Below are 22,101 nucleotides of genomic sequence, written 5' to 3'. Positions count from 1 at the left end.
AATTCCAGTCCTTTTCGTTTTCACCTATCTCTGTCTTTATATTTGAAGTGTATTTCTTGTATGGAGCATTATTCTAGCTCTTGCCATCTTACCCAGTCTGACAATCCCTAACTTTTTTTTTTACACGTTTGTTTATTTTTGAGAGAGACAGAGACAGAATGCCAGTGGGTTAGGGGGAGAGAGAGGGAGACACAGAAGCAGAAGCAGGCTCCGGGCTGCAGCTCCAGCTGTCAGCACAGAGCCCGACGCGGGGCTCGAACTCACGAGCTGTGAGATCATGACCTGAGCCGAAGTCGGACGCTCAACCAGCTGAGCCACCCAGGTGCCCCCAATCCTTAGCTTTTAATTAGGGCACTTAGACTGTTTATATTTAAGGTGAATATTAATGTGGTACAATTTGAATCTATCATCTTGCTATTTGTTTGTAACTTGTCTTACTTGCTCGGTGCTCCCTTTTCCCTATTTTTATACCTACTTTTGGATTAATTAAAAATTTTTTAGAATTTATTTTTTATATATCTTTGTTGGATTATTAGCCATAATTTTTTGCTTTGTTATTTCAGTGCTTGGGATTTATAGTGTAATCTTCGATTTATCACACAGTCTACAGGTGATACTTGCCTCTTCACCTATAGTGCACAAACTTACAAATACTGTACTTTCATTTTCCCAAACTTTCTGCTCTTGTTGTCACATATTTTTCTTCTTGTGTGTTTTAAACCTCATACTACCTTGTTATTATTTTTGTGTAAACATACCGCTGTATTTTTTTTTTTTTAAGATTTTATTTTTAAGTAATTTCTGTTCTACCCAACGTGGGGCTAGAACTCACTACCCTGAGATCAAAAGTTGCCTGCTCCACCAACTGAGCCAGCCAGGCCCCGCCCCCATTGTCTTTTTTTTTTTTTTTAAATTTTTTTTTTTTTCAACGTTTATTTATTTTTGGGACAGAGAGAGACAGAGAGAGACAGAGCATGAACGGGGGAGGGGCAGAGAGAGAGGGAGACACAGAATCGGAAACAGGCTCCAGGCTCTGAGCCATCAGCCCAGAGCCTGACGCGGGGCTCGAACTCACGGACCGCGAGATCGTGACCTGGCTGAAGTCGGACGCTTAACCGACTGCGCCACCCAGGCGCCCCCCCCCCCCCATTGTCTTTTAAGGAGATTTTAAATGTGGCTCCAGGGTCTGAGCTGTCAGCACAGAGCCCAACTGGACTAGGGGCTCGAACCACAAACAGTGAGATCACTACCTGAGTTGCAGTCAGATGCTTAACCCCCTGAGCCACCCGGGCGCCCCCATTTCTCTTCTTCTTGAAGGATTTTATACTGTTTGTACTTTCTAGCTTTTGGATGTCTGAAAATATCTTTATTTCTTCTTTTTTTGTTTTTTTTAATTTTCACTATTTCCCCCCTGCTTTCAATTCATTGATTTCTGCTTTTATTTTTAACGTTTCCCCTTCCTTCTTGACTTGGATTTATTTTCTCTTCTCTTTCTAGTTTATTAATGTAGGAACTTGTGTTATTGATTCCACGCTTTTCTTTTCTCAGGTAAGCATTACACACTGTAAAATTCCCTCTCAGCAGTGTGTTAGCTACATCTGAAAATACATGTTGTATTTTCATTTTTATTCAGTTCTATTATATTCAAATTTTCTTTGAGACTTCTCTTTAGCCGATGGGTTATTTAAATGTGTACTGTTTAATTTTCATGTGTTTGGAAAATTTGCCCTTGTCTATTAGTGGTTTCTTTTAAATTTCTTAAGTTCCAGTGCACCTGGGTGGTGGCTCAGTCTGTTGGGCGTCTGACTTCAGCTCAGGTCATGATTTCAGTTCGTGAGTTTGAGCCCCACATCTGGCTCTGTGCTGACAGCTCAGAGCCTAGAGCCTGCTTTGGATTCTATGTCTCTCCCTCTCTCTCTCCCTTTCCCTGCCCCCTCCCACTTGTGCTCTGTCTCTCTCTCTCAAAGATAAATAAACATTAAAAAATTTATTTCAGTATCTTAAGTTTTTATGATCAATATGTAATCTATATTGCTGAGTGTTTCAGGAGCATTAACAAAAAAAAAAAAAAGCATGTTCTGCTAAAGTGCAATATATGTCAGTTACGTGCTGATGGCTAAATTTTGTTGTTTATTTCTTCTGGAACCACATGCAACCTTTCTTGCTGATTTTCTGTCTAGTATTTCTATCAGTTGCTGAGTGTGGGGTATTCAAGTCCTGAACTGTAATTGCCTATCTCCTTTACACTCTTTCAGGGCTTGCTTTGTTGTATTTTGAGGTTCTTTTGTTTGGTGCACATGTATTTGGGCTCATTATGTCTTCCTGAGTTGATTCGTTCATCATTATGTAATATCTTTCTTTATCTCTAGTAAACTTTGCTTTGAAGTCTGCTTTATCTGATATTAATATAGCCACACTTAATCCTTTTAGATTAATGTTTACATGACATATCTTTTTCCATCTTTTTCATTTCATCCTACCCATATTTTGTATTTGAAGTGAGTTTTTTGTAGATGGCATATCATTGGATCATGAGGTTGCTTTCTTCTTGTCATCATTTCTTCATTTCACCTTCTCTCCCTGGTGAAGGTTGATACCTATGCCTCTCTCTTGTCCTTGACAGCTTGGGTCGGGGGTGAGGTCATAATTGTTCTGCGATGTTTGGCTGCTGTGCAGCACTTATTGTCTAAAAGTTGTCTTTCTTGGTAGGCTGCTCCTTTTCTTGTCCTTTGGCTAGAGAGAAAGCAGACTTCTCTTGGGCTTTTTTTTTTTTTTTTTTTTTGCCTCTGCTCATTGGCATTTCTCGGATGCCAGCTTGTCCGGCTGGTGCTTTTGTTGACAAAAGTTATTATAACAAAACTGGCTTTATTAAAAATAGAATTATAACATTTTTTAACTGAGATAAAATTGGCATATAAATCACGTAAGTTGCAGGCATACAACATTGTAATTTGACCTCTGTCTGAAGTTCAAAGTGATCACCACCCAAAGTCTAGCTAACATCTGTCACTGTTCCAATGATCTCCTTTCCCCAGGTTGCCCCCCAACTCCTTCCACATTGGACCGGTACTTTTTATGTGACATCACCAGAGTTTTCTGCATGTATCCTTTTTTTTTTTTTTTTTTTCATTCATTGTGAGAGAGATAGCACACATGTGCAGGTGAGCGGGAGAGGGAAGAGAAAGAGAGAGAATCCCAACCAGGCTTCGTGCTGTCAGCACAGAGCCCCACGCTGATCCCATGAACTGTGAGATCATGACCTGAGCCAAAATCAAGAGTCGGACACTCCAGCACCGGAGCCCCCCAGGCATCCCATGTCATGCGTTTCTGAATAAGTGCCCAATTAAGTAGTAGGAAATACCTGCTCAGCACGATGTCGCCTTTCTGTTGTGTCTTCTGTAGACATGTGTAGAAAACAAGGGCCTGCTCTAATAGCGGTGGTGAGTCACCCCGACTCCCACAGAACCGTTCTGGCCTAGATCATTCTATGAAACATAGTCACTAATGCTACTGAAGAAAAACATGTCCCATGGCAGGTGAAGGGTGTGTTCTATGATCTGATTTCCATTCTCCCACCCCTTCACTATTCGGCAGTAGATTTACATCATGGGATTCATTTTCATTTTATGTCTTTTTATTTACGCACCAGTTCCTTTGCAAGTAATTTTAATGCTTCCTTTTATGACAGTGAGGCTTTGTGTCTGTGTGTTCCTATATAAAATAAAGGAAATGATTGTTTTTAATGCAGATTTGAAAGAAATATAATGGATTTCAGCTACAACAATTTCTCCCCAGTTAGAGGAGATGAACACCTAGTTAGATGAAGAACGTCATTTCTCGTATAATTTGAATACATCCCGTTTCCATGACAACTTGTACTTACCAGCTTGCCTGGTAAAAGAAGTGTTTGAATTCTTTCTTTGATAAAAGATTTGACCAAACCCTGGGGTTCCAGTTTTTTTGAATTCCAATCATTTATTTCCAGTTTGGGGGTATTTCTCTTTCTAACATGGGATGCTTTTGAGGGAAAGAAACCTAAAACCCAGTTAGGGGGTAAACTCCATGTTCAGAATAAAAGGAGAGGATTCACAGGCCAAATGCTAATGAGCATAGGAAATGCTGTTTTTGTAGGTTGTCCTCATTTTCTGGTATCTTCCAGTTCAATCACATCAACGCAGATGATGCAACAACTCATTAAGATGCTTTTTGATTTGATAAAGAATGATTCGGTTATTCATTTCCATCTGGACACTCTCATCATTAGGCTGGTTTCCTCACTGCTGACTTAGGTCTTGCCTTTATGGGTGATCTGTGCCCTCTCACTGCTGAATTTCGATTCTTGCAAGGAGCATGGTTTTATTAATGATTTTCCCTCAGAATGAAAGATAGGGAATTATTTGCATCATTAACTATGCTGGTGCAAAACATGAGAAAGATGGCACTGTATTTTATGGACAAGATGATGTTTTATGTAATATGAAATATTTTAATCCATAAGGCAAGAAAACATGACCTTTGCACATTTTACGAATGATAATTAACTCTGCGTTAAGATACTTCAGAGTTTAGTTCTGAGGGATCTGGGAGGTTTTGACAGGGCAAAAAGTGATGCTTAGCTATCTCCGAGATCGTGTTCAATGATAATAAATATTTGTGACACAAAACACATGTGCACAGTGGTTTGTGGACTCCCAGGTTTATCATAACACCTATTAGTGACATTTTATATCACATCCAGTATGAGCGATATGTACATTTTTTTTACTTCCCCCCAAAAACACCATCTTATCATTAAGGCACTTTTATTTATTTTTATATTTATTTAAGTACTCTCTACACCCAATGTGGGGCTCGAACCCATGATCTCGAGATCAAGGGTCACATGCTGTTTGGACTGAGCAGCCAGGCGCCCCCAAACTAAGGAACTGTACATTTTTTTTAATGTTTATTTATTTTTGAGAGAGAGAGACAGAGTGTAAGTGGAGAGTGGGGCAGAAAGAGAGGGAGACACAGACTCCGAAGCAGGCTCCAGGCTCTGAGCTGTCAGCACAGAGCCTGATGTGGGGCTCGAACTCATGAGCTGTGAGATCATGACCTGAGCTGAAGTCAGATGCTTAAGTGACTGAGCTACCCAGGCGCCCCAAAAACTCAGGACCTTTTAAAGATATACCATAACGTACAACTTAACATTATGGGTATAACGTTTAACAAATGCAAGTCAACAGGAAAGAAGACGGAGAAAAATGACAATATCTTTCACTATTGAGAGTATGTAATCCAAGCATTTGGTGAAAGGAAAGAGATTAAGTAACCACAGGTATTTCTTTGGCCTAAAATTCTATTTGCAAGCATTTTCATGATTCCTAATGTAGCACTTTGCTCAGTAGTTGTAGTTCTGAAAGTTTTATGTAATTACAATTTTTTTGAAGACAAATAATGTGGCTTTATTCCAAACTTGCTTTATTTTCCTTTTCTAATTGCCCATCAATTGATAGTAGCTTCTTCAATTTTAGAGGACTCTACTCCTAAGTAAATGACTTATAAAACATTTTAATATATACTTTAGTGAATGTTTTAATCATGGGGGGGTCCATTATTCCCATATTTATTGAATGTTCGCTACATGAGCAATCTTTAAAATATTCTGGGAGGCACATACAGATGAGCTTCCCACACACAAGGAGCTTACTAGGCCAATACAGGAAATAAGGTATAGGTGATCATTTTGCAACATGACTCATCACCACCTAATATTTTGCTGAGTAAATTGTTAGTTTCCATATGATGATTGCTTTTTTTAATTTTTAAAAAATGTTTATTGATTTTTGAGAGACAGAGCATGAGCAGGGAAGGGGCAGAGAGAGGGAGACACAGAATCCGAAGCAGACTCCAGGCTCTGAGCTGGCAGCACAGAGCCCGACGTGGGGCTCCAACTCACAAACTGCGAGATCATGACCCGAGCTAAAGTCAGATGCTCAACTGACTGAGCCACCCAGGCGCCCATCCATATGGTGATTTCTTATGCCATAATATGACGTGATTATTGAAGCTTAAAAATAAAGCTTTGCAGAGTACAGTGCCCCTTCTCAAGAGGACAGGCTTGTAGGGTGTTCCCCTAAGTGATTTCTGAGCCATAACTGAAAGCTCAAAACCAAATCTTATCCCTAAAGCAGCTCTTTGCTGTGAAGAAGTAACCAGCTTGCTACTGACTTATCGTACCCTGCAAGCAGTCGTTAACTTGAGGTGGGGCTTCAAGGCTTTCAGGGTGGACGCAGGCTACTGACCGGAAAAGGTAGTGCTCTGTGGACGTCCTCCTGGCATGGCCAGCCATCCCACACTGCCCAGGACTGAGGAGGGGTTTCCTGGGACTTCTGCTCAAAGCCAGACAGTCTCACACAAACTGGATGGTTGGTTCTACACACTCTTCCCTAAATCTCTAACTTTGAATAGAACACCTCTGTTCAAATCTTTTCAAATAGCATAGAGGATGTCATGTTACCTCTGCCAGAAATTGTGGTAAGGAAAAAAGAACCAGTCATTGTGTGGCATTTTATGGCTTATGCAAGGCCTCACCTCCAGCCAGCACTGTGAAGTCACTATATGCTCATTTTTCAGCTGAGAAACAAAGAGTCTAGGTTAACTGTTTTGTCTCAAATCACACAGCTGTTAAGTATGGGCCAAACACATTTGGGGAATTTCCTCTGATCACATTGCCTGCTGACCATCTCTCCCTCCCTTTAAAAAATTTCCAAAGACCACATTGAGTCCTGCTGGCTTTCCTTTTCAGGTCCATTTTCTGATCTGAGCATCCTCACATTTTTGGCTGATTGATAGGCGAGGGGAGCATAAATAACTACTCTTTGATAGGAAGCCGATGATTTGCCGAGTATATTTATTGCAGGGTTGCACGTAATGGGGACGAATCTTGGTAACAATCTGAATGCCAGAGCAGGAGAAGGCAGGTTATGTTAACCTTAAAAATAAAACCGCCAGTTACTTCACCAAGAAAAATGGGTTTATTCGGGAATAGCAGAGAACTGCAATCCAGTACAAGCAAGCTATGGCAAAACCATTGGCAAGGCCAGAGAAATGCAAGGAGAGGAATACTCTTTTATAGAGGAAAGGGGGGAGTTGGAAGGCTATTACAGACAAAACAAAACAAAAACCATTGGAGTCAACTGGCAGTTCAGAGTATAGAGACTTTTCATTTGCTGAGATGTAACTGCATCTTACTGGTTGGGCTTTTGCAGGGGGAGGAGGCAAGACTTCCTGCTGCTGGGGTAGTAGTTAAAGTAGTATTGATCTCTTCCTGTTGGGTATGCAGTTAACCACTGTGGTAGCACTGAGAGCTTCCCCTTCTAGCCTCCTGACTCCGTTTTAAATGAGGTTTCCTTTATTAATTTTCACAGTAATATGAATCGTTCATTGTTCTTCCAATCAGTGAAATACTGTATGTCCACAGCAAAGGTCCCTTAATCTGAATTCTTACAGTGGCCACAGAACCAATGCTTAGGAAGTCATTGGGACTTTTCTCTTAATGCAGGAAAAGCATGGTTACTTTCCAGTGTTCCTTTTACCAGTGTAAGCAGTTCGGGCACCTGCTCAGCCCTGGCTCCAGAGCTCTGATCTTGCCCCTTTCGGGAGTGTGCTTGGTGACTGATCTCCTGCTACAGAACTTACGCTGGCTCTTGAAGGACAGCTAGAGAATTTGGGTGGGCAGAGAAGAGAATTAAAGGCTCAGGAAAAAGTTGTGAGTACACACAGTAGGTTTACTGAGAGGGGAGTAGACAGATCTTAGATTCGTAAAGTTGAACTTCCTATGTGCCAGACGCTGCACTAGGAACTGGGAAGGCCGTGGTGGGGGAGGGGCTCGCAAGCTTGCCTTGGGGCGGGGGGTGGGGGGGACGGCTCATGTTTTGGCAAAGCTGAAGATTTGCAAGAACAAGTTGCAAGTTGAAGAAGAAAGCAAGAGGAAGACGGTGCATCCCAAAATATACATATATGTATTTCAAAATACATTTACTTGATATATATTTATATATTTCTCAGTATATGCAAATTTAGATGTCTATATATACATGGTCAAATATATTCAGAAATATACTCGCAAATGCATTTGGAAAAGTGGGTTGAGTGGGGAGGATTGGAAATGCTAGACTGGAGATTTCAGACCTCAGCCTGTGGGAGACAGGCAGCCATGCAGGTTGAGCAAAGAAGTAGCAGAAAAAAGGTGCTTTTGGGCAAGAGTAATATACCATCCTAAGAAAGGATAAACTAGCAGAGGAGAAAGACTAGAAATTAGGAAATGATTTCATGGACTGTGTCCCTTTCAATCAACAGCTGCTGTATACCCAGTTCTTTTCCTTTACAAATCTTGGTGGCATGCCATCCATGTGGTCAGTCCTAGGCTGGGTACCAGGGGCACAGAGGGTCCTGGTTCTCTTGGCCTGGATGTTCTGGGGTGGGAGATGGGCAGTAGATCCGTGCAGCTGTGACCTGTGCATGAGGGAAATAATCGGTGGAGAAGAGGATCTGCTTTGGAGCTGGATGGCGGGAAGGTCTTGTCCAGGAAGCGGCAGTGGGAGAAGAACCCAATCGTGCAGAGCAGAGACTGGTGGTTCAGTGGAGGAAAAAGCATGTGCAGGTGCCTCAAGGCTACCGAGAAGCTTTAAGGAAGGGGAAGAGTGCAGCCATGCGGTTGGAAAGGCAGGAAACGTGCAGGAGATACTGAGCCTTGCTTGCAGCCAGAAAGAGATCTTGAGAGCAGCAGGGAGCTGGTGAAACACTTTAGGCATGATTGAGCTGGAGGCTATTGCTGAGGCTACCGTCCATCATTGGGTTAGAAGAGGAAGTGCTGGAAGCAGGGAGACTGGTCAGAAGGATGTTGTGATTGGCTGGAACTCAGGAGGTGAGACTAGGAGTGGGTGTTATTGGTGGGAATAAAGAAGGAAGACCAATGCAAGGGCTGCAGAAAGAACAAAACGGGGACTCCAGTTGATAGGTGGATATAGAAATGGAGGATGTGTCAACTGAACCTGGATGTCACATTTTCCAGGCTCAGTGGCTGGGAGGACTTCAGTCTCCTCGTTGCAAATGCTCAACAAATGCCATTTCATTTACCCCTTTCCCTTCCACTTGTAACTCTGAATCAGACCGTCAGGGTCTTTCAGATTCTAGATAAGTAACACTGGTTGAGCTTTTTTCTGTGTGCCCGTTGCAAGGTGCACAAACGTGTTTCTCATACATGCCTCAGAGCAGCCTATGGAGGGTGCTCTCATTATCTCCGTGTTCCAAATGAGGAATCTGGCATTCAGCAAGGTTAATAACTTACCAAGGTCACACAGCTCACCCATGGCAGGATCTTGGTTAAAGTAGAATCAGTTTCCCTAAAGCAATCACTCTTAAATTCCAACATCTTCAGTGTCCCAGAGGTGTTTCAAGTCTTTCCCACTCCTCTAGGCCCCTCCTAGGACTGACCAACTGCAACACTTGCCTTTACTGAAAGCTTGTGCAGGGCCTGGGCCTTACTGTCCCTCAAATCTAGAGAGACTGAGGTCTGCCATCTAGTGGCCACTGCCTTCCATTTTATTCTGAGCTTTTAAAAGAAAGGAAACCGGGAGTTCCCACATCCAAGACAGGCCTGCATATTTATAGCATCACACCCTGTAAACAGGAAACTTCTCAGTCTTAGAGAAGGAGCCTGGTAACATAAACATAGCACATTGGCAATGAGTTCCTCCGCCCCTTCAACAAACATTTAAATATATATGTAATGCATATATATGTAGATACATATATATTTAAGTGTTTGTGTTTATATATAGTCATTCATAGACACACACACACACACACACACACACACATACACACACATATTCATTCCACTGGAAAGTAAGCTCACTGAGACAGGGATTTCTTTTGTCTGTATTGCTCACTAATGAATTTCAGGAGCCCAGAACAGTGCCAAGTGCATAGCAGACATACAATAAATATTTATTGAATGTAAAATAAATGAACACCTAGCATTTACTGCATCTTTACTGTATGCCAGGCATTTGTCCTGGGTGTTGTCTCATTTACTCCTAATGATGAGTTACGAGACAGGGAATGTCAAGATGCCCATTTCTCAGATGTGGAGACTGAGCCATCGAGGGACAAGAAGCTTATCAGGTTTGGGGAGAGCTAGCTGTTGACTCAGGTTCTCTGACTTTGGAGACACTGTGTTTAACTACCGTGCACAATACCTCTTGTCTGCTGTGTGTCAAGGCCTTGTGTGCAGCATTGTCACCATTTAGACTGGTGGTAGAAGTCCTCCCAGGGGACCGCTAGCCATTCCTCTCCTGTGTTTTGACTTTACTGAGTGAAGTTTTCCATCCCACCGTGCTATGACAGAGGCATCAAGTGCAGAGAATTCAAGAAAAGCTGGCTGGCCAACAATGAGTCCCTGTCACTAGCTAGCTGTGTGGCTGTGTGACTTTGCACAGTGCCCCTGAACCTCAGTGTCCTCGTTAGTCAAAGGAGGACACTGAGTTAGGATCCCTTTTTCCCTTCCAGCTCCAATATTCTACTATTCCTGTGACTCCCAGGGAGCTGGATGTGAGTGAAGAGAGAGCACCACTTGTTCCTAGGCAACCAGCACCCGCCTCACCCATGTTGCCATGGCGATGATGAAAGTTGGGCTGATGGGATTACCAGCTCCTGCTAATTGCATATGAGAGCTCAAGGTCTCTGTCTCTTTCTTGCCTGCTGGCTTGCTCTTACTTTCTCATTCTTCTAGGAACTGTGAAAGATGTCTCTCCTCTCCTTCATCTTCAGCATCCCCAAGGCAGCCATAGTGCAGTGGAAAGCAACTGGAAATGGAGCCTAGCTGTGCCTCTGAGGAGCTGTGTGACCTTGGGCAGGTTACTCGGCTTCTCTGAGCCTCTGTTTCCCCATTTAGAAAATGAAGGTGTTGGAATAGGGACCCCTGTCTAAGGCTCTTCCCAGCTCTCAAATCCTTTGATGCCTAGGGAGCATGTCAAGGGAGCAGACCACATTGTTACTAGGCAACCAGCAGGCACCCTGCCCAAGTTGCCTTGGTGACTGGATACTGGAGGGGAGGGGAGTAGCTGCTGCAGCTAATTGCTTAATTATTTATGAGTGCCTCAAGTCCTTTTTGTTGTTTTCGTTGCTAGGGGCTGTGGGGTCACCTTTTCTTCCTCCCTCCTGCTACCCCAGTCGTCTGAGGTGTGTGTTACGCAGTGGGAGAGCACGTTGGCCTGGATCTCCAGCTACGCACGTTCTAGCCCTGCCTCTGTCATTTCCTAGAGCTGTGGCTTCGGGTAAGTCACCTCACCTCTCTGGGCCTCAGTTTCCTCATATGTAAAATGATGGGGTTGCTTAGATAATCTCCGTGTTTCCCTTCTGCCTTGAATTTCTAATCCCTGATGTCCTGTTGCAAAGTGGGGAAGAGGAGGGGAATTGTCCTAATTTTTTTTTATCTTCTAAGGATGATTCTGAAAAGCAGCAACAACAGTTAAGTGTCTTACACATTTCGAATAGGAAGCGAATGAAAATTATCCCCATTGTTCTCTGCTTGCCTCTCGCCTTAGCCATGTTGCCCGACCTGTTTTATTAATCTTAAGGTCCTTTAACTTTTTTTTTTTTTGTATATCACCTACTTCCAAATTAGATTTGAGGGGTTCAGGGTATAAGATGCATATGTGCAATTAGGTCATTAAAAACAAAAATAGGAGTAAGTTAATATGAAAATAGAGATGCTTCTTCATTGGTGACTATCAGTGTTATGATTAAACATCAGATGTAATTGTGAGCATCCTGGAAGCCAAAGCAAAAAGAGAGGGAGGTGTATAATTGTTACTCACTAAAGAAAAATTGCCAGACTGTTCTTAGTTCTGAATTCTGGAAGTAATTTATCATGTGGTGCTTACTCTCTTTTGGAAATTACCGATAAAACTTTTAAAATAACCCTTTGTTGTTGACAGTATGTTAACCTTCTGTTGCAGGACAGAAGGAAGAAACTAGACCAGACAGTTTGACAAGTTCTAATATAATTAGTAGGGGAAAAGTCCCTTTCTACCTTAGAACTTTATGAAGATAAATATCACTTAATAAACACAACTTCAGAGGCAACCATTATTTATAAATCAGTTACATACAAATTCATGTAACTGCTTGGGACAGTAATTTAGCAATATGTGTCAGATTTTTAAATGCAGGCCAAAATTCTACTTCTCCAAACTTACTCTGAAACAAACTTATGCAGCTGAAGAAAGACATTGAATATAAAAATGCTTATGGTAGCATTATTTATAAAAGAAAGTGACTATAAACAACATCAATCTTGAGCTAGTGAATTAAATCATATTACTTCTTTACAGTGGTTTACTTTGTAGCCCTTGAAGTAGGTGTATGTGTTTTGATATGGAAAAAAAATCTTCAAATGTATCATGTTAAGTAGATAAGGAGGCACAGCAATGTTATGAAATGCTTCTATTTCTCTTCTAAAAGATATAGATAGGTACACAGTTTCTGTGTCTAGATACACGCTTTTATGTGCCTACTTGCATTTTTCCTGAAGGAAACTGTTAGCAGTGGTTTCCTCTGGGTGGGAAGATTGATGGCCTTCAGAGGGAGGGAGGCCTGACTATTTACTGCCTTATTTTTACTATGTGGACCTGTTCATTTTCCCATTAGAACGTCAGTAGAGGCTGACAGTTTAAAGCCTAGATTCCGGAGTCTGAATACTTGTGTTCAAATCCTGGCTCTATCCCTTGCTAGCTGTGTGACCTTGGGATTAATTTAACTTCTGCATTCCTCACCTATAAAATGGATAAATCCATAAAATAGTACTTTCCTCATTGGATTGTTACGAGGATTAAATGAATTAGTAAGTGTAAAATGCTCAGAACAGCCTAAACAATACCACATACACCTTTTCTTGAAAAAAAAAAGGGGGGGGGAAGGAAAAATTAAACAAAAAACCCTGCCTCTAACCAAAAGGAACCCAAGGATCTCAGAGTTGGAAGGATTTTATAAATATGTCACTGCTTTCAGCATCGTATGTTGTATACAAATTGTGTTTGAAGTAGGGATCACAAAGCGTTGGTCTTGTTTAGCTTGTCATTTTATCTGAACTGAAATACCTTTTAGGGAAAGCACTTATCTTGGGATGCATAATAGGCATTTCCAATGCCTGTGAAGTCCCTGAACCCATCTGGTTTTACAGTTCTTTCATCCCACTGAATGCTCAAGCCGAGAGACGAACATATGCTGGGCCAGGGAGAAAATCTCTGAGAAGACGGAAATCTACATCCACGGCTGTTAAAGGCCAGAGAGGGACCTAACCAACATTCAAGCTTTGAGAGGGCATCCGTGCCCATACCAGTTGCCTCTTCTCTTGAAAGAGAGTGACAGAAACCTGTCAAGGAGCTGTGCTGGGAGCATTGCTCTTACTTTGGACCCAGGAATCTTATGGCCACAGTGACATCCTCTGTCTTCCGAGGTTCAGAAAGCAGAGGGTTCTGTGTTCGAGAGTTCCTGGTTTCCTTCTTTGAAGGTGCTTTGGGACCAATCTGGAGAACTTAGACTGACTCTGAGAACCTTTGTTTGAAGTTGGCCAGCCTTTGGGCCAGACTTGGTGCCTGACTATAGACATATGGTGGCCCCAGAAAGGCTGAGCTGGGAGCTCTGTTCCCTTAAAATTAGCTGAGTTGGGAAACATGAACACCAGGAAGAATACAGAACCGACCTATCACCACCTCATGCCCAAGTCAGAGGTTCCTGCCTTGTGTCTGCCCGGCCTCTCTTCCTGCACTCTTGGGCATTCCACTTTCTTTATCCACTTGGCCAGCGGTTCCCCTTGCCATCTATCTGTCACATCCAACTGTGCTTCCATCTGCCCTTCCATCGCTCCATCCTCCTCCAACCATCTGCCAGCTTTCCCACCCATCCTTCAGACTGCTGGTATTTCTACGCACCCCTCTTCGCCTCCCTACATGTGCGTCTGAAACTCCATTCACTGGTCCGTCTGTCCGTCCATCCCTCCATCTTTCCGGAGCCCGCCCATCCATCTCTCCGGCCCCCTGTCTGGCTGCAGAGTGAGCCCTCTCCTTGACCGGTCCTCTGTTCCCCGACCCCCAGAGCCCGCTAATCCATAGCCGGCCGCAGCTCTGCCCTCCCGCAGGCCGGTCTGCCGTCGGTACCCCCCCGCCCCAACCCCCCGCCCCCGCCGCGGGATGCAGGCCGGTGCCAAATGGGCCCCGCAGCCCGCAGCGGGCCGGCCGGCTTCGGTCTGGCGGCCCGGTCGTGCCGTGCCCCCGGCGGCAGGCGGCGCGGCTCCCAGGCCCCGGCGGGCGGCGGGCCCGGGGCGGGGCGGGGCGCGCGGGGCGGGGGCGGGCGGCCGCGGCGGGGCGGGCGGGGGCCGGGGTGACTCAGCCGCCGCTCGCCCCGCGGTCCGCGCGTCCGCCGGCCTCGCAGGCGGGGCGGAGAAAATGGCGATGCCCCCGGCCGCCGTGCCCCCCGCCCGGGCCCGGGAGCCGCCGGGGCCCCGCGCCGCCGCCGCCGCCGCCGCCGCCGCGCCGCCGCTCGGCCTGCAGCAGCTGTCGGCGCTGCGGCCCGAGCCGGGAGAGGTCCCGCTGCACTCGCCCTGGACCTTCTGGCTCGACAGGTGAGGGGGCGCGGGGCCCGCCGCGTCCGGCCCCGGCCCCGCGGCCGCCGCCGTGCGCCCGCCCGGCCCGCGCCGCCGCTTTGTCTCGGCGCGGCCCCCCGGCCCCGCTCGGCGGCCGCCCGCGCCCCCAGGGCTCGCGCAGAGCCGGGTCGGGAGCCCGGGGCTGGGCCGGGGCGAGCGAGTGTTGGGCGGCCTCGGCTCCGCCCGGAAGGGCACAGGCGCAGCCCCAAAAGTTTCGGCAGCACTTTCCCCCCTTTCTTCCCCGCAAAGGAAGCGTGCCGGCGGGCGGCCGCCCTGGCCGGGCCCTGGGAGATGGCCCGGTCGGGGGTCGTCGGGTCCCCGCCGTAAAGTGGGGAGAGCGGCGCTGTCCTGGTTGCCCCCGCGGCGCTCCGGGGGAGCTCGGGACCCGACCTCCGCGGTGACAGCGCTCGGGAAAGCGGACCGGCCGGCCCCCTGGGAAGTGTGCCGGGGTGGCGCGGATCGCGGCCCAGCGGGGGCCTGCACCCCGCGCCCCACCGAAACTGCCGCCGACACCGCTTTGCGTTCTTGCTCAAACCCTGGGCAGGTCCTTCCTGACCACTTGCGGTGCAGCCACGCGCCTTCTAGGCGCTGGGAATTCAACGGTGAGCAATACCTCACCTAGTCAGTAAAGCGGGGGCAATTATGGCTCTCTCGGGGGACGGCTTAGGTGCCATCTCCTCAGAGATGCTTCCCTGACCACCGTATCCAAATTAGCACACCCCAAACCTTGCAGTCATTCTGTGTTCCCCTGCTCTCGCTTATTTTGCTCTGTAATGCTTAATGCTGCCACATAGTATTCTGTATGAATCACTTTATTTTCAGTCTGTCTCAGTCCCTGGGTACTTTCTCCTCTGTTAAAAGCCAGCGAGCAGGGACTTTGTCCTTGACTTTTGCTGTATCCCAGCACCTAGAACTGTACCTGGCATACAGCAGGAGCACAAGAAGTTTTTGACAAATGAATAAATTCACTAATGTGAAGCCCTTTTTGGTATCTGTCACCCAGTGGGTGCCCAACGATGACACCTCAAGGTTGTCCCAAGAGCTTATGGAAATTTTGATGACACTGTTCCTCTGGTTAAGCGTTAGGGAGGAAGGTATATGGCTGTTTTCTGTGAAATTTACTTAATAGACCCAAGTCACGTCTTTAAAAGCCTTCCATGACATGCCTGCAAGATTTTTAAAAAGTGATAATCACCCTTTTAAGGGACATAAGTTCGTTCCTTTCTTCTTGTTGGAAATAGCACCCCTCTGTAAGAATTGAAACTCAGAGCCACTGCCTTTTCCGGGGACCCAAAAAAGTTGGGGGTGGGGTAGATTCAAGAGTCTCGTTATCTAAAACATTTTCACTTTCATTATGGGATGCTAAGAAAGCATTTTACCCTCATAACAGGAGTGATTTTGGCAAACTTTAGCAGAATGAAATTATGTGTCTGTTTTCAAAGGTGCGTTGTAACTAATGTTGTTACCTGGTATATGTTTTCAAGGTAAACCTGGATCTCTGGTCTATAATGGGGAAACTCTTGACTGGTGGAAACAGGCTTGAGGGAGTTTCTTTTTAAACAGGTCACAAATTAGCCTACTTAAAGGCACAGCATTTTAAGTATGGTCCAAGATTTTAATACTACATAACAGTAAATAACTTTCTAAGAATATCTGGGATCTTTTAGGATAAGAATGTAGTAACTTCATTGAAGACACAAACTCGAGCTCTCCTAGTCTGTATTTCTGCATTTCTGATCTCTGAAAGCCAGCAGTCAAATGCAATAGTGTCCATAGTGTCCAAATTTGTAATAGAAATAATTACATTAACTTAGAAAGTATAATTACTTCCGGCATTCTTCATTTGAATTCATTTTGCCTGACCACTCACCCCATGGCTTTTATTGAGATGTATTCCCTTCTCTGGGAGTCCCTTCTGTTTCTGTAGGTTGGTCTCCTTCCCTGTGGGGTTGTGAACACATTATGTTCTAGAAGTTCATTTGTAACCATTCCTCCCTAGGGAAACAGGATTCTATAGAGAGTAGTGATGTTCTCAGGAGAGCCTTCCAAAGCAACCTCCACCCCAGCATAGCTGATGTCCGCCACTGAGGGCATCAGTATTGAGTTCCACAGCACGCAGAGGCCTCCTTCCACATAAGACTATCCTTTGACACCTACTACCTACTTGTCCCTTTCAGCCTACTGTGTGGCCGTGGACAAGTGATCTAGTCACTCTAAACGCTCAGTTTCGTTGTTTGTAAAATGGGAATAATCATGGACTATATCTCATGGGGGCTGTTCTAGGGATTATTGGATGAGCATAAAATACATGCGTGCCTGGCATAGAATAAGTGTTTAATAAATGCTGACAACACTGTTACCTGAAGCTCCAAAATTACCACCTCACCACCCCCCCCCCCGTCCCTGACCACATGCACTAATAGTCCCTGGATGGAGCACCCTGTCTGAACTCATTTCCCCCCATGAATGAATGGGAGAGTCCCTTAGTAGAGTTAGTTGCATTTTGAATAGTAATTTCCAGTAAGTCCTTAGTTGTTGTTGTTGTTGTTGTTGTTGTTTTAAATTAGATGGTATGGCTAAGAATTCAAGCATATGGGGGTATAATTTTGGTTGGAGATATAGGATGGAGACTTTTCCTCCCCTTTTCTGGGTATTTAAAGCCGCATCCTGTCTTGATCTTAGAGGCTACTCTTGGTTGCATGTCTCTCTCTGAGTGCTTTGTTTTCATCTCGTGGTGACCCCCTTTCCTCTGAGTATTGTCCATGGGACTCAGTCCTCTGGCCTCTTGTCCCCATCCCCACCACACCAGTGATGCTGTTCAGTCACAAGGCTTTTAGTTCCATCACTTTGCTGGTGATTCCCACAGTTTTACACGTGTGCATCTGTCTCCTTCTCTCTGTCTCCGTCTGATACACATGTGAACTCGACACAAGTCAAACCACCTCTTCAGTTTCTCTCCCCAATTTGTCTTCCTCCATGTGTCCCATCTCAGATAAGAGCAGTTGACGGTGAGTCCATCCTTCCAGGTGCTCAGCCCCCGACTCTTGGAGACCTCTGTGACTCTCCCTTCCTTTTCTTCTCCTGTTCCTTCTCCCTCCCCTACATCCACTCTCAGCAGATGCTGTTGATTCTACCATCCAAATGTATCCAGAATCCAATGCATTCTCTCCACCCGCATCCTAAACCCTGAGCCACACCACCTCTCTCACCTGGGCCATTGCAGGAGCGTGCTGACTATTTTCCCTGCTTCTACCCTGGCCCCCTACAGTCCCTTCCCATCCCAGCAGCTGAAGTGGTCCCTGTAATACCTAAGTGAAGGCCTTTCCCTTCTCTGCTCTCCTTTTTACTCAGAGCAAAAGGCAAAGTTCTTACAGTAGCCTTTGAGATGCTCTAGCATTTCCTGTCCCCACCCAATATACCTTCCCCCTCCCTCCCCCACCCTCGTCTCCCTCTCACTCTTTCTCCTACCCTTCTAGGTCTTTCTCTATCATCCCAAGCATGGGCCTTTGCCACCAGCAGCCCCTCCTGCCTGGAATGCCCTTCCCTCACTCACCTGCTAGGACTGGGCTTCCTCTCCTTTTGGTCTCTGCTCACGTGTCATCTTCTCAGCAGGGCCTTCCTTAACCACTGATGCAAAATGGCGCACACATCCTGACACACACTTCCCGTGCCCCTGACCCTCCTTTGTTTTTTCCATAGGAGCCTGCATTTGCAGGTCTCCTCTCCCTGGAATGTCAGCTTCCCAGAGTCCTTTCTGCATCATCCTGCCCTCAGTTCCTGGATCAGCACCTGGTACCAGCCATCCCACCCTGAATAGTTTGGGGTTGTGGGATTATACCCCTGGTGACTTCCCCTTCTCTGTCATGGTGGTTCATGCGATTCTGATGACCATCTGTAAATCTGCCTCCCTAGCCCTGACCTCTCTCCTGAGTTCTGGACACCCAGTCTACTACATGCTGCTTAGCAATACCACCATCTGACACATTTTTCAGAGTCGGAATTTCCGTTTGTTCCTTGACTCCTCTCTCAAGTACACTACTCCATCCAGTTCTGTGCTTCCAATGGCTGGTCCCCTATTGGAAGTCTAATCCGGCCCCTCCCCTCCATGTCCATGCCTCTGCAGGGCCTGGTGCTCTCTAGCCCCAGGTACATGCTAGCCTGCCTGCCCCCAAGCTCTTCCCTTCTCCCAGCACCCCCCTACCTGGGCTTCGAGGCTTAGCCTTCTACACTGTACCTTGCCTGTACACTGGTCTTGCCATTCCAAACCCCTACCTTTTCACCTGTGCCCCAGCATTGGATTGTGACTCCATCTGTCACCACCTCAGGGTGCCTCTGTTGTGGGCTTGTGTGCTCCCAGCAGGTGGGATTCTGGATCGCCACCCTCCTTTGACTAGAGCAGCTCTGATTGGTTTTGTTGGTGGTGGTTTATTTTAGAAACTGGCCACTCTAATTTGAAGAAAGCATTCCGCAGGTTAAAAACAAAAACAAAACCTAAAACCTGTAGGTTGCAGGTTATAAACGTCTACACTGCTGTTTTTAACGTGAAACCCACCTTGTTTTTAGCGTCATCCCCTGTATCTCCCCAACTCCGAAACACCACTCTCTACGCGTCTCCCTGGACCCAGTGTGTTGTCTCTCTGGTAACCGTGGACTTGACAGCCTCTGATCTTTGTCTCATGATGTTCCTTCAGGTTGGGATGCCTCTCTCCCCTTTGTCTACCTAAAAGGCTGCCATGCATCCTTCAAGGCCTTGCAAAGATGCCAACTCTGTAATTGTCCTTAACTAGCCCTTGGCCTAGGCAGGATTCATCCCACCACCTCCTTTGTGCACCTGCAGCATTTTTTACAGGCCACTATTTATATTAAGAATTATTGATTGCTTCTCTGTCCCTCCTTCTTGACCATGAGACTTGGACTGCCTCATGTCTGGCTCCCTAGGAGTGGATATGACAGTGCACATAGTAGGTGCTTAGGGAGTATTTGTGTGCTTGTGTCTTTAGTCACAGAGGTAGGCCAATCACGTGAGCCTCCCACCAACCCACGCCAACGGGGTTTCCCTCCACCCAACAAGTGTTTTTCACACTGTCATCCCTCTCCACTTACATCTGAACCACCTGGCTGTGCCTCTTAAAATACAGGCTCCCAACCCCGCCCAGGACCTGCTCTTTCAGACCCCTGAGATGGAATGCACATTTGTGACAAATGCCTTACCCATCACACGTGAAGAATTACTGCTCTGTTTATGGATGAGGCTAACTGAGCATATCATTTGCCCATCCCCGTCCTCACCGTTAACAGTACATGCACAATGACAGCATGGTTCTGGGCCTCCTGGAAGGGACGTCTTTTGTACCACATGCTTCCTTAGCATCAGTAGAGAGTTCCAGGAGGTACCAGAGGGAGCCCCCTTTCACGGTGTGGTGCTTTCACATGCATTCCAATGGTGGGCTCCATAATAACAAATCTGATATGGGGACAAGGCCATGCTTGTTGGAGAGGATCTCAATACCATCCTTGTTCATAGAGTGGCCTTTTGGGACCAGGCGAAGGTAGAAGACTGCGTGGAAGGCCATAGCTGACAGGGACAGAGTGGCTGGCATCTCGACTTTTCCTTTCCTGTTTTCATTTTTGCCTTAATGAATCCACAGTCTCTCTTATTGTCCCAGGATTTTATTTTCTGGAAGGGGCAAAGGGTCTCCAGGGAGCTCAGGTGGGGAAAGGCTCTGAAGGAGGGGCTCACGACCTCAGTCTTTGGGTCATTGGTTCCTTCCCACAGGTAGGCTTGAAGACCCTAAACATTCTCACCCAGGAAAGTTATAAGCCCTTCCCTGGCACTAGCTGCTTAAAAAGTGTATTTTCCTTCTTTTATTATTACAGATGCCATTTCCTTATTTCCAAACCTGAGACAGCTCGCAGGACGTCAGTGGTCTGGACTGGTGACAGTCCAAAACCTGGCCCTAGTGCTCCTGTCACCTCTGACACTGTCACACTTCTCTCCCACCCAACCTCTGTGTGCTCAGGGATTCATTATATGCCAAGAGGGAAAGAGTTCCAGTTGCTAGTGTCCAGGAGCTTAGAGGCCAGGAATGAAAATAGATGGAAGCCTGGAAAAATAAAAATAAACGTGCAAAAATAAAGCATTTGGACTATGAAGCGTGTTTCAATAGACGCATTATTAAATGTTCCTGATAGGCCCTGGACCATTTTTGTATGTGACTGTCAAACAGGAAGCTGGTGTGGCCGCAAGCCACAGGTGTGTTTAAAAGTGATTAAGTCGAGGGGCGCCTGGGTGGCTCGGTCGGTTAAGCGTCCAACTTCGGCTCGGGTCATGATCTCACGGTCCGTGAGTTCGAGCCCCACGTCGGGCTCTGTGCTGACAGCTTGAAGCCTGGAGCCTGTTTCGGATTCTGTGTCTCCCTCTCTCTCTGCCCCTCCCCTGTTCATGCTCTGTCTCTCTCTGTCTCAAAAATAAATTTAAAAAAACGTTGAAAAAAATTAAAAAAAATAAAAGTGATTAAGTCGAAATCAGCTTTAATGGAGTGAACGATTTAGGAGGGGTGCTCTTCATCACAGAACTGAGCCTGTCAAGACTTTCCCTCTGACTGCTGAGCCGGATGTCAGTAAATTCAACAAGACTGGCTTTATGAGACCTATCCCTGGCTTTCAACTCTCCCTCTCTAAGGTTGTTCCCTTGGCTCAAATGAAGTGGTCACTCATACAAGGTGGAATATTGTCAGTATTCATTTCTTTCACCAACCATTTATCATGTGCTTGGACATTGGGTGTGTGCATATATTATGTGGATATATTGTACCGTTTGCAAAATTTCACATCTTTTTCCACTCTCGCTTGTCAGTATTAATTCCTGTGTACTCTGTTGGGCTAGGTGCTGCCCTGGGTGCCGTACGCAATTACCCACAAGGTTCTCACAATGTTGCAGTAGGATGTGTCAGCAACATTTTACAGATGAGAAAGTTGAGGCCCAGAGAAGCACCTTGACTAAGGTTACCCAGCCAGTACAAAATGGAAGCAGGATTTGAACTCAGGACTGTGTGTGACCCCAAGCACTGGTGTCCCTAGCCCTGTTGAACACCACTTCCTTGTGAACATGAACAATGAACGGGACACAATTCTTCCACATCTCATATCCCGAAATAAGGAAGCTAGGTAGGACTTGAGAGGCAATCTGGTCCTCCCACTTAATTTCACAAGCGAAGAAACCGAGCTCCTGTTTCATGGGGAAAAAATGAAGCCAAGGACTCCCTGCTTCAGAATTTGCAAAGAAGAGAGCCTTGCCTCAAATCCAGATTTAAGAGCTTGTGTCGGATTGTCCTTCACATTTAACGACAGCCTCATCTTGATCGTCTCTTTGGGTGACGACAAAAAATGCGTCTGTGGGAAGAGGGATTTTA

General features: G+C 46.0%; 1 protein-coding gene across 3 annotated transcripts in view; it reads left to right on the top strand.

The window, feature by feature from the left end:
• Window positions 1-11,191: 11,191 nt before the first annotated feature.
• EIF4E3 (eukaryotic translation initiation factor 4E family member 3) overlaps window positions 11,192-22,101 on the top strand; it is a 41,550-nt gene continuing 30,640 nt past the window's right edge. The window contains exon 1 of one of the 3 annotated variants that reach the window (XM_030307240.1): window positions 11,192-11,321. Coding sequence is in view for 1 of the 3 variants with exons in the window: in XM_030307237.1 (XP_030163097.1) it covers window positions 14,493-14,668 (176 nt within the window). In the remaining 2 variants the exon portion in view is untranslated. Of the gene's footprint in view, window positions 11,322-14,477; window positions 14,669-22,101 lie in introns of those variants that run through there. The other 2 variants (XM_030307238.1, XM_030307237.1) reach the window with 2 other exon arrangements.

Source organism: Lynx canadensis, chromosome A2, assembly GCF_007474595.2.
Source record: "Lynx canadensis isolate LIC74 chromosome A2, mLynCan4.pri.v2, whole genome shotgun sequence".
Classification (NCBI taxonomy): Eukaryota; Metazoa; Chordata; class Mammalia; order Carnivora; family Felidae; genus Lynx; species Lynx canadensis.
Note: the sequence above shows the minus strand (reverse complement) of the source record. Positions and strands in the feature narration are given on the sequence as shown.